General features: G+C 40.3%; 1 protein-coding gene across 1 annotated transcript in view; it reads right to left on the bottom strand.

Annotated features, from left to right (window-relative positions):
• The window catches only part of MOGAT1 (monoacylglycerol O-acyltransferase 1), a 30,952-nt gene extending 24,457 nt beyond the window's left edge, over positions 1 to 6,495 (bottom strand). Inside the window, exon 1 of the mRNA XM_060242188.1 lies at positions 6,314 to 6,495. Coding sequence (XP_060098171.1) covers positions 6,314 to 6,407 — 94 coding nt within the window. The 5' untranslated portion in view covers positions 6,408 to 6,495. The remainder of the gene's footprint in view (positions 1 to 6,313) is intronic.
• Positions 6,496 to 15,552: the final 9,057 nt, after the last annotated feature.

Here is a 15,552-nt window from a genome sequence, read left to right as displayed (position 1 = left end):
TGTCTGTGTCAGTCGCCGTTCCACAAGATTGCTTTGCAAACCACAACATTCATAATGAACTTTACTTTGTGAGCTGGTTCATGCTCATCTCTACTTGGGTCTCCAGGATCCTAGTTTCTAACCACTATACCACATTAAATATACTTACTAGGTAGTAGCTAGGGTTGCCAATCCCCAGGTGGGGGCAGGGGATCCCCCGGTTTGGAGGCCCTCTCCCCACTTCAGGGTCATCAGAAAGCGGGGGGGAGGGGAGGGAAATGTCTGCTGGGAACTTTATTATTCCCTATGGAGATGTATTCCCATAGGAAATAATGGAGAATGGATCCGTGGATATCTGGGGCTCTGGAAGAGCTGTGTTTTGAGGTAGAGGCCCCAAATTTGCAGCGTAGCATCTGGTGCCTCTCCCCAAAATACCCTCCAAGTTTCAAGAAGATTGGACAAGGGGGTCCAATTATATGTGCCCAAAAAGAAGGTACCCCTTTCCATTATTTCCTCTAGAAGGAAGGCATTTAAAAAGCGTTCAGTCCCTTGAAATGTGATGGCCAAAACTCTCTTTGGAGTTCAATTATGCTTGTCACACCCTTGTTCCTGGCTCCTCCCCCAATATCTCCTGGCTCCACCCCCAAAGTCCCCAGATATTTCTTGAATTGGACTTGGCAACCCTAGTAGTAGCACAGAAAACAAGCCAATTTAGCCTCACTATTCCATTAAGTATATAATTTTAAATAATATGTTAAAGATTATTCTTAACTCCTGCTACTGACACTAATTTTTGCCCCGAAAGATTGCATTATTTTCAATATTACTAATAAATATTTTGGTGGAATGTCACATGATGTAGGCTAGACATGGATGAAAAGCAAATGGAGGCACCTGTTTCCATCAACTCATGTGGTTACTAGAGGCAGGCAGAAATGCAGCTGCCCAGTGATCAGGCCTTTATGAAATGCTTCTCCATGACTAATATCAGCTCAAAACCAAATACTCTCAGCACTTTCTTTGAACTTCTGACTTGCAGTTTGTCTGTCTCACCTTTCCTTCTAGTTTTTGCTGAATGCTCCTTACAAAGCAGACAGACAATTTTAGCAGTTGTTTCATTATTAATCATCTTTAAAGATCAAGGCTGTTGCTGACAGTGATGAATGATGGGATTTGGTGCCTAGGAATACAAAGATGCTGTAAGCCATTTCTGCTGTCATTCCTGTTCAGGTCAGGGAGGGGCTTTTCCAAATTATGGATAGAGGCCTTACTGAATAGGTCTTTTTTTACTTTCAAGTTAGTTGACTTATGGGAACCCTTTGGGGTCCCAGGTTTTCAAGGTAAGAGAAGTTCACAGGTGGTTTGCTATTGCCTGCCTCTGAGTAGTGACTCTGGAATTCTTTGGTCATCTCCCATCCAAATACAGTCCAAGGCTGAGCCTACTTAGCTTCTAAGAACTGATGAGATCAGGCAAGCCTAGGCTATCCAGGTCAGGACTTACAGCAAGATAAATACCAGATAATAAACTGTTAATAATAATTAATGAAAAGAGAATTTTCTTTTACTGTAATATGGTGCACTTTACTGTAATACACCTGTTTCTTTACCAATTAAAACTGGTTTTCTTCCCATTCTCATGATGAAGCCAATCCTCCAAGAGCTTACAGTAGGCCCTGTAAGAAGAGCCCTGTAAGCTATATCAGGGGGGTGCACCCTAACATGCAAAGGAGTTCCTGCTACAAAAAAAAAGCTCTAGGCACCACATTTTAAGGAGGATATAGATAAGAAGGATAGAGATAAGCTGGAATGTGAGGGTGAGGAAGATGGTGAGGGGCCTGGAGACCAAGTCCTGTGAAGAAAGGTTGAAAGGGCTGGGTATGTTTAGCCTGGAGAGGGGGTGGCTGAGAGGTGATATGATCAGCATCTTCAAGTACTTTGTAAAGTCCTCAATCTGTGATTTGTAAAATATTGACACGTCTCCTTATGAGGCATGAGCATTTATTTATTTAATCAGATTTTTATCCCTCCCTCCCCTAATGGGCTCAGGGCGGCTAGCAACAGTTAAAAACCACATAGAATACTAAAAAACAATATACAATAAAATCAGTTCTATACATTTTAACCATAAAATCCAAGATGCATGTTGGTGTTTCTCAGTATCTATATTTGTCCAGTGGGACTGTCAGTGCTGTGGGACATTTGCTACCTCTCCTTAACTATTGAAGGCAAACTTTAATAGTTTGGTCTTACAGACCCAGCGGAACTGTGGCAGGTCCTGCAGGACCCTGATGTTTTTGGAGAGGGCATTCCACAGAGCGGGGGCTATTGTTGAGAATGCTCTGGCTCTAGTGGTGGACAATTGAACTTCTTTCAGACCAGGAATCTGAAAGAGATTTTGGGACCCTGAATGTAGTGCTCTCTGGGGCACATATGGGGAAAGGCGGTCCTGAAGGTAGACAAGTCCCAGGCCATATACTCATCCTTTGCCTAATCTTGACAGTGTTTCCCAAGTACAAGGATAACATTCTGAGATATTCTTTCACTGTGGGGTTCCTATTTGATGTCTGTTCTCTGACAATATTTGCTTGACCTTCTCCCAAGGCTCACTGGAAACTTGCAGTTATGCATGGATGAGCCCATCCATAGCTGCTGAGAACCACTATAGGCCCCAGGCAGATTCCATATGACCTTGAACCAAACATCAGAATACAACAAATCACTTGGCTTGCTGTTACCATGAATCCATAATAAAGGATCCATATGTCCATTTGTGACAGACATAACTCATCAGAAAATAAGGCTAGGAGTCTCAAGATGATTATGGGATTAGCAGTGTCCAAAATGAAGGAACATCAGGATATTCCACAAAAGGCAGCATGTACCAAAACAGCTTTTAGACAGCATGTACTAAAAGAGCTTTTAGGCTATCTGGCAAGTGTTTCTTAATAATTCTGTCTGCTTCAGAAGGTTGCTGGGTAATACTCTTTCAACCAGACCACAGGATTGTCCAGAGGATAAAATGGAGCCAAATGAACACTGGGATCTGTGTTGGGTTCCCACTGAGGAGGATGTAGTATGACATTTGCTATCAATCTAATTTTGCCTACAGCTAACCAAAAGAGAATGATTGCTGTTGCTTTGCCAGGTATTGTGGCAACTCTTTGGGCAGGAGGAAGAACTGCTCATTCAGTATCCAAACTACTGTTAAATATTTTGAGTACAGTGATCAAATACAGGCCCCCAGTATCTATAGAGGCCACCATCACTGTGTAAAAGGAGCAGTTTTCTTCCCTGTTTCCAGTCAAGCTGTTCCTGACAAAAATGCCTTCCTTCTCTACTTGGTTTGCACTAAGTAGTTTGCATCCTTTGCTTCTCAATATTTCTCCATAGCCATATTTTTACATCTGTAATTTTATGTTTGTATACATGTCTGCCAATATAGGATACACTTCTTACATCTGATGAAGTGGGTGCTAGTTCACAAAAACTTCAGATCACAATAAGTCTTCAGCAAGTACATCAGTAAGAAATCTATTTCAGTGTGCCCTTGTACTTGTACCTAGAATGAAACTGGAGCAAAATGAATTATGTGGTGGTGCTGGATGAGAAGTACTGGTGTCACTGGGACTGATTTTGCTTTTGCTTTTTTAAATTGTGTTTGTCTTATAACTTGAAGCTTAATGTAGCAGCTCTTGACTGTAGCTTAGCCATACACTTGGATCATTCTAAAACACATAGCTGTATGCAGAACAGGATTTTGGGAATATGAAACAACATCTACCAAACCTTGCTAGTTTACCAGTGAGTACACATAATCCTTTGCTGAGAATGCCCAGCAGAATATTCAATAGAGAACCCTTCCTCAGCACTTTCATCTGTGTTGTGGTTTGGAGAAAGAAACAAACCAGAGATGGTTTAAAGAAGTGGACAGGCTCCTGCTGTTCTCTTAACCTTTCCAATGCTTAGAGCAAATGACAGAAGATTCCACCCTTCCTCTCCCCTCAGCATCCTTCCTTTGTGTCAGGGGGCTCAGAGAAACTTTAGGTAGAGCCTTCTCTCATTTGCCGTTTGAGGATAGTAAGAAACAGGAGTACGTTCCTTTTCTCTTACCTCCTCCAGACCCCAGAACAAATGAACTAAGATTCTTTCTTCCAAACCCACTGCATGTACCAGATAGGTAGGACCAGACAGCAACTACAAAGCATCTGAAGAATCTGGAAGATTATATTTACTGAGATTTACATAACATCCAATTTGACTGGAGCTTTTCTCTTAATAGAATGAGAAGCAGAAGCAGCAATAAAACTTATTTGTATGCCATAAAAGCCAGTGTGTTCTGAACTCAGGGTGTAGGACAACTTAGGTGATGAAATCTAATTTCATTTTGCTTACCTTCTGAACTACAGAAAATTGTTTGGATCTTTTGGGGTTCTATTTTTTTTTGTCCACTTAAACTCTAGTGGTGGCCAAGTCAGTTTGATGTAGTGGTTAAGTGTGCAGACTCTTAGCTGGGAGAACTGGGTTTGATTCCCCACTCCTCCACTTGTACCTGCTGGAATGGCCTTGGGTCAGCCATAGCTCTGGCAGAGGTTGTCCTTGAAAGGGCAGCGGCTGTGAGAGTCCTCTCAGCCCCACCCACCTCACAGGGTGTCTGTTGTGGAGGAGGAAGATAAAGGAAATTGTGAGCCACTCTGAGATTTGAAGTGGAGGGTGGGATATAAATCCAATGTCTTCTTCTTCATACTTGGAACTAGGGTGGAATTCTAGCAAGAGCTCCTTTGCATATTAGGCCACACACCCCTGATGTAGCCTTGTAAGCTCTTAGAGGATTGGTTATATCAGGGGGTTGTGGCCTAATATGTAAAAGAGTTCCTGCTAGAATTCCACACCTGCTCAGAGCATACTCAAAGTGCTGCTTTCATGAAAGACCATGTAGCAGTGGCAATTTATGTCTGACCTACGTGCAAAGCTGTTAGTCAAGGATCACTGCAAGTTGTTTGCTAAAGTTAATAATAAGTAGGCTGTTTCTGTCTAGGTTGTCCAAATACAACAACAGGCTGGTAAGAGAACCCTGACCTCTTTTGCTAAAATAAATTATATTATGAGGAGTGGGTTTAGATCTCAGTCTCTACATTACCTGATTGTCTTTAAAAACAAAGACTACAACCCTTCAGCATCTTTTTAAAGCCAAGCCTTTGCAAGAAAAGAACAAATATTAGGTTGGATTCAGCACAAAATTCACTTGTGCTTCAGCATGTGGAAACACGAGGAAAAGACCATGGTGGTGGAATGTGCCAGCAGGTTGCCACTGACATATGGTTTGCCATTGCCTACCTCTACATAGGGACCTTGGAGTTCCTTGGTGGTATCCCGTCCAACTATTAACCAGGGCCAATCCTGCTTAACTTCAAAGTTCTAATGAGATAGCCTGGGCCATCCAAATCAGGGGACCACAGATATATCTTGCACCAAATCAAAACTATTGTATCTCCTCTGGTGCAACTTCTTTCTGGGCCCTACAATGAATACAAAAGAAAGTCCTACATGTTACACAACATCTTGTGGAAGCAGAATTGCACTAAGTGAATTTGCATATCACTGGAGCCAAACCATTACTTAAAGACATATTGAAGGTCTTTTATTCTGACAGGTAAGAACAACCCTGTTGTGCTTCTGTATTCTGAATTTATTTAAAGCATTCACACCAGGATTATCGAAAAGCTTAAGGTAGTCTACCCATTGCTGTGTCAGGAGAAAATACAATTTTGTTTCACTTCCTTTCGAACTGTATGATTCTATAATCCCTACCTTGCTTTTTCCTCGGTGTTCTGTAATTAAGTTGGACAACATGCAGAATTCCTACCTGTAATTTTGGACATCAATAAGGTTGTGCACTTTTGCTTGACCCATTTTGCAATGATACTGCCTGTGTAGGATTGCAGCCTGGTCCAATGAATTTCTTTCTTTCTTTTACTCAGAGGAAGTCCCTAGTCCACTGCCTGTCTCTAAAGTAGTTGTGCACAGAGTTGTTGCCCATCCCCTCTCTACCTGTGCCACACGGATGTAAGTTCTATTGCCGGTTGAGCTTAAGCACCAGGTCGATTCTTTAAGTATTATCAAGTCTCCAATGGTATTTCGGTGTTAGCCACCTTGCGTCCGAGCAGGTAAGACCAGACATAAATGTTTTCAAGAAATACATTAAATCAAATACACGCTGGAAGTAAGGCTCACGGAACACCATGGGACTTACTTCCAAGCAAATCCGACCGCTCGTTAATTAAAGTAGCTGCGCTCAAGCCAGACCTCTTCCTGAAGCGGAGGGGGGTGGGTTTACCTAGCGCCAGGTAGAAGAACACCCACAGCGACACGGCGGCTGTCTGCGCTCTCCTCGACCACGGAATGCTCAGCGGCGCAAACTCGACTTTCATGGCGCTTCGGTTCCCGCACAAGAGAAGAGTGGGAGCCCGCCGAAAGCGCCAAGCAAGCAACTCCTCCTGCCATCCGCTAGCACGCAAGCAAGGCGGGTCCTGGGCTGGCCAGCGCCTCTATATCTAGATGGAGAGAGAGCCTGCAAAACCGGGGGGGGGGGGGGGGAGGAGGGAGGGAAAGATTGTTTTTGTTTCGTTGTTCTTTTGGTCTCTCGCCTTTAGACAAGTAGGCGCTTCCATCCTGCTGGAGAGCAGCAAGGTGATTCCTAAGCGGTCAGGTTATCTGGAAATGCTCTGTGGCCACTTTGGATTGTCTGTACCTGCAGAGCAGAGGGAAAGCAGCCTTACCTGTCGTGCATCATCAGTATCGTAAGAACACTTTCCTGTGCTCCAGAAAGATTCTTCTTATACTCAAAATAGGAGTCAAGTTGCACCTTGAAGACCAAGTTGACTCCTATTTTGTTCTACTACTTCAGACCAACACGGCTGCCTACTTGGATCTTCTTATACTTACGTACTTAGCATTGTTCTCTAAACTTGAAGAATGCAAAACATTGTCTTCTGTAGTTTGATGCAATTAGACAATCTCATTCAGTAACCTTGTGGAAATATTGATGAGCTAAGATAACAGACTTAGAGCAGACTTTGGAGGATGGTGGAAGACAGGAGGGCCTGACATGACTTTGTCCTGTAGGTTGCAAAGAGTCGGACTCGACTGTGCGACTGAACAACAACAAAGATAACAGTATGGAAGAATATGTCCTGGGATTCGTGTAAATGGAAAACTGTCCCCAAAATCTACAATCATGCTGATTTAAGAAGATGAAATGTTTCAGAAATGAGAGGAGAAAAGGATAAAAAGGAGCCAAACTCATCAGGATACTTAGAAGTTATTTAAATCTACAATTGAATTTCAGAATATATATCACTAATTTGGAAAAGTAAGATGAACTCCAAGTGGGTTTCACTAGAGTGAAAGAGTAAAAGAAAGCCATAAAAGGCAAGAATGCTTCCATTTTTAAAGGAAGCATTCTTACCTTTTATGGCTTTCTTTTACTCTCCAAATACAGAGAAAGGAAATAATAATGTTAATGAAATTGTAAGTGAAAAGAGAATATAGGAAGCAGAATGGTAAATCCATCAACACAAACTTTTTTCCAGTAAATCAGCAGCAGGAAGTGAGCCAGGGAGGCAATTGGGGTTGGACCGTTCAACAGCAAAGGAATGGAAGTATTACCAGAGGAGTATGTGAAGATTGCAGAGAAACTGAATGAAAACTTTGCATCTGCCCATTGCAAAAGGCATTTGATAGATTTTACAGTTATTAAACAATGCTGCATAATGGAAGATTAATAGATAAATTTAAAAAGTAGTAAGTCACCCTATTAGGCTGAAGGCTAAGGTGCTTTCCACTAGTTATTCTGGCAGACTGGCACTCCCACTGGTGGAGCAGAGGGCAGTTTCCACCAATTTCCCCTCCCAATGTACACACTTACAGACTACCACTTTGCCTCCTGCAATGTTTCTGAGATACTTTGACCCACAAGAGTAGAATTTTAGGGGACTCGGTTGGCTGTAGCAGGAGGTGAGAAAGCTACTCTATGGGTTTTACTCTGCTGGAGGTCCTTAGAATCCAACCCCATATCTGGATGGCATATATCTGAGAGTTCTTTACAAATTCAATTTTTTTTATTAATTTATTTAAAACATTTCTATCTTGTATCGCCTCATACTCAAGGCAGCAAAATGTGAAATTGCTGATCTAGCAAAAAGATGCAACTTGCCACTAAAAGTTGCCTTCCACAAAAGAACTAGAAAGTAGCAAATGAAATTATTAATGTAATGGTGAATCAAGAAACTGTAGGCTTATTAGCCCACTTTCCCCAGGTAAATAGGTAGAATGTTTTAATAAAGATATATAATTTCTTGAATAAATTCCTATTCCAATAAGATGAACAAAGACATAAAATACATGTAGTTAAATTTTGCTTTCCCACTTCTCCACATGAAGCCTGTGGGGCAACTTTGGACCAGTCATAGTTCTCTCAGAACTCTCTCAGACCCACCTAATTCACAAGGTGTCTATTGTGGGGAGAGGAAGGAAAAGACAATTTTAAGCCACTTTGAGACTTCTTAAGATAGAGAAAAGTGGGGGGGGGGGGGGCTCTAAAATGGCAAACCAAACAGACATTCAATCTTAATCTCTTCTTGTTTGTCTAGGTTAAGCCTTTTGTTTTCGGCCTACTGGCTGCTTTTTTGGCTTTGGAAGCAGTTTAGATTGTTTTAGACTGTTTGGAGTGATTTGTGGATTTTTTCCCCTCACCCTTAATTGCCCTGACCATCAAAGATTTATAACTCCTACCACATTATCTGCAAGAAGCAGCAAACAGGAATTGCTTTTAAAACAAGGAAAATTAGAGGCTACACTCCCCACTTGCCTGTGATAAGTCAGTTAGTGATAGAAAAGTGAAAAACTGAGATAATAGAAGAACTCCAGGCAAGAAGGAAAGCTTTACAAAAGACACACACACCACAGTCCTAGTTTCCTATCCTGGAGTGCACAGCTGCTGGCTGTTAACACTGAGTAGCACTTATATCAGCAATGACTCTGGGGGTAAATACAGTATATGACACTGCGCTGTTAAAGAACAGACCAAAAATACAAGGTACCCTGGGAACCCACTCCATCTATACAAAGAATGAGCTAGCCTTGTGAGGAAATTACAGGATTTGGGGGGTAAGGATTGGTAATATGTAATATACTGAAGGTGCATAACTTTAATTATACCTTTTTATATTGTTGAATTTTGTGTATTTCTTTCACAGTTCCATTTATAAGCCATCAGTCCTGATAAAGGCAACAAAACATTTGACATTGACTAACGTGGACTGGCTTTGTGCGGATGAACTTATTCTTTATCCTTACGCATCACTGAAATATTAGAGGACTGAGTTGGCATGACTGTTGAGTAATCTATTTGATGTGAGGATTTTGTGCCATTTCATGTGGAACCCATAAGAAGTGCCTGTGTGCACTCTTGGTGAAAGAATTCATCACAGACTGTTTTAAAGTGCCTGCATGCACTCATGTATCTTACTGCAAACAGTTTAGAAGCAGAGGTTTTGGAATGTTAAAGTGCCTGCGTACGCTCAAGTATCGTATTGCAGATTGTTTAGAAGTAGGGACTTTGGAATGTCAATTGGGTCCTTGCTATGGGCTCGCTGCAATGAATTAGTTGTAATATTTGCAAGTCCTTTAAACATTCAGAGTTTTTCGTATTACCCCTATATTATAATTTTCTTGTAATAAATGCTTTGTTAAAATAGTGTTAATAGTTTCACCCTGACATTTCTTCTGTCATAACCCAGCTGGGGATTGGCAACCCTAGTGTCCCCCAGAAAAAAAGCCCTGCATATAAGTTTTTGAATGATGAAAAAACAAGTAACAATGAAATAAAAGTTTGCGAATCCTCTTGCTGCAGTTAAGGTACTGAGCTCTGCTTGTAGATGTGTGAATGGATCTCGCCTTGTGACAGTGGAATGTGAAATTATAGTAGCTTCTCTGAACTGTTTCTTTGAGAGGGTTGAGATTTGGTTGGAGTACAGTTTGGGGGGCCTGGCCTACAGAATCAAAGCTGAAGGTGCAGAACTGGTGAGATATATACTTTCTGTATATTTCCTGTGTGCAAGAAGGTGATTCAATTTATGCAAACGGCTTCCAAAACTGTAGAGAGAAGAAATCTTCAACATGGTCTTGTATTGTAGGAGAACCAATCCTTTTACAGTGGAAGAAGTCCTTCACATTCTAACTCCTCCTGATTATCAGAAGATTATAACTGTTCCAGCATACAAGCCTCATGGTGGTGATGCCTTCCTGTACTCTTTCAGTGGTTCTGCTCAGAAAAAAGATGATTGAAGCTGCAATCAATATTCCTGGATCAACTGCAGTGTCTAACTATAGCCAAAAAAAAGATCAAAAGTCGAGAAAATTTTTATTGTAAAATCAAAAGTGGTTCAAGTACAGGCAACTTCTTAAGGCGTGATTATACACTGCTTGAGCCTTCTAGTGAAATTGTTCTATTTCACTATATTGGAGATGAGAAGGGATTCCAGCCCACATGTACAGATAATGCCTTCAGTAAAAGGAAAGATTTCAGATACCAATATTAAGCATTCAAAAATCTACCCAGACCTTTGTAAGAACCCTGTAACTGACTCAGTTCATATACCTGTAGCTCAGCCAGGAAACCTGGAGCAGAAAAGAAACAAACTTGAACTTGAAAGATGACATACACAAATCAGCCATGATGACTTGTATAGTCTACTGGAATTTACAGAACTGCTTGAAGGCTTTGTCCATGATTATTCACTGCATCCTAGTTTGTTCTTATGGGCCTAAGGGATATTTAATCAGAAACTGGGAAAGTAATAGTACTGATTTACCTATGTTTTTCTTATATGACATGACTTTTGAACTTAAGAGACTTCTACCTATCTACTTTATTATTTCAAAATGTTTTTTTCACTGAATCGCCATTGATTCCTATGATGTTCATGATACATGATAGCAGGCAAGAGGACAATCACAGGAGATTTTTGGAAAACCTTTCAGTGTCCTTTGCTCAATTCAGAGAAAGCTGTCGTAGTGTTTTTGACAAAGTAATTGAAAAGGCTTTGGATCATGTTTTGCTCAAGAGCCAGGGGTAATTTTGGAGAAAAATAAGTGGTGTTCATCCAGGGATCATTGTGCAGCTGCACATACTATTCAATGGACAAGGAGGTGGAACTCTCAAAAGGTTCAGGAGCTATGCTCCTGTGAGCTCCTACTGAATCTGAGGCCTGTCAAGATCCACAGAGTGGTATGCTGGAATCACATCTGCAGAGATGTCCTGTTCTGGCTAACAAAAAATCATGATGCCAGCTGAGAAGATATCAAGGTGTACCTTGCTGGCTCTTTTTATTTTCTGAGGTCAAATTCTGAGGAAAACTAAACATTCAGATTAAAGAAACTCTGTAGAAAGTGAATCAAGACATTTTTGGACTACTTAAATGAAGAACTGCACCCAGCAATAATCAGTCATGCTGGTGCCTGGATTCTAAAGAAACTGAAGATTCCAAAGAGATTCCAGCATGAAAGAAGAATCACCACAAATGTCTCTGTAATTTTATGCAGCTCTAAAAAACTTTCACAGTGGAAAGAAATGACAATAGAAGTAATGGTGTTATCCTTTTATGAAATGCAAAATATTTACTGGTGAGAAGCCTTGCAAGGATTATGCAACACCAGAAACCTTTATTTGCAGCCTCAGTTTATCAGGCATTCAAGATCACCAGAACCTCACTGGCTGCAGCTCATGCAGTTGAAGTGAAAAACAAATCAGAAGACTAGATCAGGAAGAAAGCTCCCCTGACCGCAGGAAAAGATAACTGTGGCCCCAGCATCTGATTCAGTGCACACTGCCAAGAGCAGTTAGATTCTTTAAAAGTAGATCACCTACTGACGATGACACACTTGCAAAGTGTTCAGCCTCAGATGACCTCCACTCCAAAAGGCAGGGAAGAGGAATTGACAGTGGCCAATATTGATTCTTTTGATAGCAGCCCTATATGCTCAACACAAAGTGAGAAGAAGTTGGAAAAATCATAGATTTGGACATCAGTTCTCCCATGGCACAACTGTACCTTCACCACATTCAGTCTACAAAACTCAGTCTACAAAACTACTCAGTTGCCAACATCTGTGTGTATGATTATGACATAGACACACTGAGGGGATCTAACTGGATAAATGACCACATAATAGATGCATTTCTTGTATCCACAGTGACCATGGCCAAAGAGCTAGGTCACAATGGAGCAATTTTTCCACATTGTTACCACTTCATACAGACCTTAATGTGTCAAAGATTGTCATTGAAGTATATGAACAGGAAAATCCAAACACATAGTCATGGCAGGGCTGGCCCTTTTCTGTATACTTCTTATATATGGAGAGGATGCTTGATTTTCAAATTTTGATAAGGGGGAATTATGGTACTTTCCCCCACAGTATAGGGAAACTTAAAGGGCTGTGGTCAAATTTCCTATTAAACACAGTTTTCATTGGGACAAATGAAGCAATGTAAACAAACCAGGTTACATCCTGCAGTGCATGAACAGAAGTGCCAACTTGCCTAGCACAGTTTTGCTTGTGCAAATAATAATGGGAGATATACTGTAGTGCTGACCAGGAGAAAACAGCTGATGATTACTTGCACCATCTGTTGTTTTTAAGTAGGAGTTTGATAAACTCCTGCTTAACTCAAATGAAAAGATAATAAAGAAAATTTATATTTTCTTTTACAGATAAAAATTGAGGATGAAGTTGTAAAAGACTGTATGGTTAAGTGGACCCAAAATCTGGGTCATATAGATCTTGAGCGATGGTTACAAAAACGGAAAGTTAATGTGAAAATAACGAAACCAGTGGCATTTAAGTTGTATAAAATGTCCTATAAATGGTATGTGACTCCTGAGAAATTAGCTAAAATGTATCCAGGAATGGCAAATGATTGTTAGAAATGTAAAGGTCATGTGGGTAGTTACTTTCATGTTTGGTGGACGTGTAAAAAGGCAATGAGTTACTAGGGTTTGGTTCATAAAATACTGCAGAAAGTGTTGTCTTTATCTATGTCTTTTAAACCAGAAACGTCTCTCTTGAATATTATGGATGATGGAATAGATAAAAAAGCTAAACATTTGATTATACATATATAGACTGTGGCTAGAATATTATATGCCAAATACTGGAAGAAGGCAGAGGTTCCTCCAAAAGAAGAACTGGAAAAAAATCTTAGAAGCAGCAGAAATTGACATTTTGACAGATATGCTGAAGGAAAATTCTACTCAAGAAGCAAAAGAACTTTGGTCTCCACTTTATAAATGGATCAGAAAAAATATGGAATGTAGAATGGTATTTATCAGAAATTTAGAGCAATAGGACTATAGTCACAATAACAGGATTTTTTTTCTGGCACTAGATTAGATTGAAGAAGAATAAGTAATTGTGATGATGATGATGATGATAATAATAACAATAACAACAACAACAACAATAATAATAATAAAATTTTATTTATACCCCGCCCTCCCCGCCAAGGCAGGCTCAGGGCGGCTTACAGGTATGGCAAAGCCATTGAACAATAAAACAGTTATACAATTCAATAAAATTACGATTTACCATTAAATTTTACATAATCTAAAACAATCTAAAAACAGTCTAAAATAATCTCTACACGCTGTTATCTCAGTTATTAGTATTAATGATGCCGTGATGTTTATTTCAAGCTCCATCTTGAAAGGCTAGCTGGAAGAGGGCGGTTTTACACGCCTTACGGAATTGGCTAATAGATTTATATATGTTGAGGTTAAGTAAAAGTACTGTCTATAAAAATTGCGTTAGTAGAAATTTATAGACTATGGGTTTAATTTACCCATTTGCCCCCCCTCCCTTGTTGTTTGTATTGTCTTTCTTTTGAAACCTAATAAATACAGTTGTGGTGCTGTCTATAGACTCTGGCATGTACAGTGGTTTTATTTTGTTTTAACATAAAAATTGCATGAATTTATGAGGATTCATCTAGATCCAACTTTTACCTTTCCCCCTGAATTTTCAAGTTATTACAACACTTGGAAGACCCCTCTCCCCATAAGGATTTAACAGGGATATTGGGTTTTTAAAATCTCATAACATATGCTAAACTCATCTTCATCAAGAAGGGTTTTACATCCTCTGTATTTTTATGTATTTATTTTTGGAACAGTATATTGGAATAGTCATTGTAATGAAATATACTGGAATAGTATTCTCTGACATAACACTGAAGAACAATATATTGATATAGTATTTAGAACAATATATTGGTGTAGTGATTGGAATGTAATGCAATGAAAATTGAAATGTATAACTGTACCCCACCCCAACAAAGAAAAAAAAATGCTGTTTATTCCTTCCATGCTTGAGAGGAAACCAATAGTGTAGAAACAGAGTTTCAGTTAACCTTCATTTAGAAAGAATACTTTTACACATTTATCTCCTATTTTGACATATTTAGAGAGTCCCATGGCGCAGAGTGGTAAAGCTGCAGTACTGCAGTCTGAGCCCTCTGCTCACGATCTGAGTTCGATCCCAGAGGAAGCTGGTTCTCAGGTAGCCGGCTCCAGGTTGACTCAGCTTTCCATCCTTCGGAAGTCAGTAAAATGAATACCCAGCTTGCTTGGGGGAAAAGTGTAGATGACTGGGGAAGGCAATGGCAAACCACCCTGTAAAAAGTCTGCCATGAAAACGTTGTGAAAGCAACATCACCCCAGAGTCGAAAATGGTGCTTGCACAGGGGACTACCTTTACCTTTTTTTAAAAAACGTATTTATTGCTTTCTAAATTAAATCCAAACTATTGACTGTATAAACTTAACTTGTTATTCCTGTTTTCTCTCTGCATATCTTAAAACATCTTCATCTATCTCTATGTCTGAACTGTTACCTTCCATTTCTATTTATTCAAAAGGAAGTGTGCATGTACACGAAAGCTCATACTTTGATTAAATTTTGTTGGTCTTAAAGGTGCCACCGGACCCAAACTTTGTTCTATTGTACAGTCCAACACAGTTGCCTGTTTTGATTTAATCAGCATGCAATCATGTTAGCAACAACAGTTCAACAAAATAAGCCTCCCTCGCGCAAAACCGTCACGTTGCAGCTAAAGTAAAACTGCTGAATTGCCCTCTCCATGTACTGATTGACTGCAAACGCCTAACGAGCCGGTGGCTCCTAGATGACTCGCCAGCTTTCGCAGTGTACATGGAGAAAGCTTATGCTAGAGGAGACACGAGATTCCTCTTTGGCTTTGTTGCAACTGATGGAGACGGCCTTTACAACTCGTAGAAAACAAGCCGACTCTTCAGCAGTTCTATTCTAGGTTCCTACGTAACGTATAGGATTTTCACTGCAGAGCAGCAAAGGAATAGCGCGACGCCACCCTGCGTCCATAGAGAATAGTGATCAACGCAGGCTTCCAATGTTTACCGGAAATTCTGGTTGCGCGACGACTCTTGCCCTTTTCTATTTCCATGTTGCCCATAGGGAGAGAGGCCTCGGCTGACGCAAC

The sequence above is a fragment of the Heteronotia binoei genome, chromosome 6 (assembly GCF_032191835.1).
Source record: "Heteronotia binoei isolate CCM8104 ecotype False Entrance Well chromosome 6, APGP_CSIRO_Hbin_v1, whole genome shotgun sequence".
NCBI lineage: Eukaryota > Metazoa > Chordata > Lepidosauria > Squamata > Gekkonidae > Heteronotia > Heteronotia binoei.
Note: the sequence above shows the minus strand (reverse complement) of the source record. Positions and strands in the feature narration are given on the sequence as shown.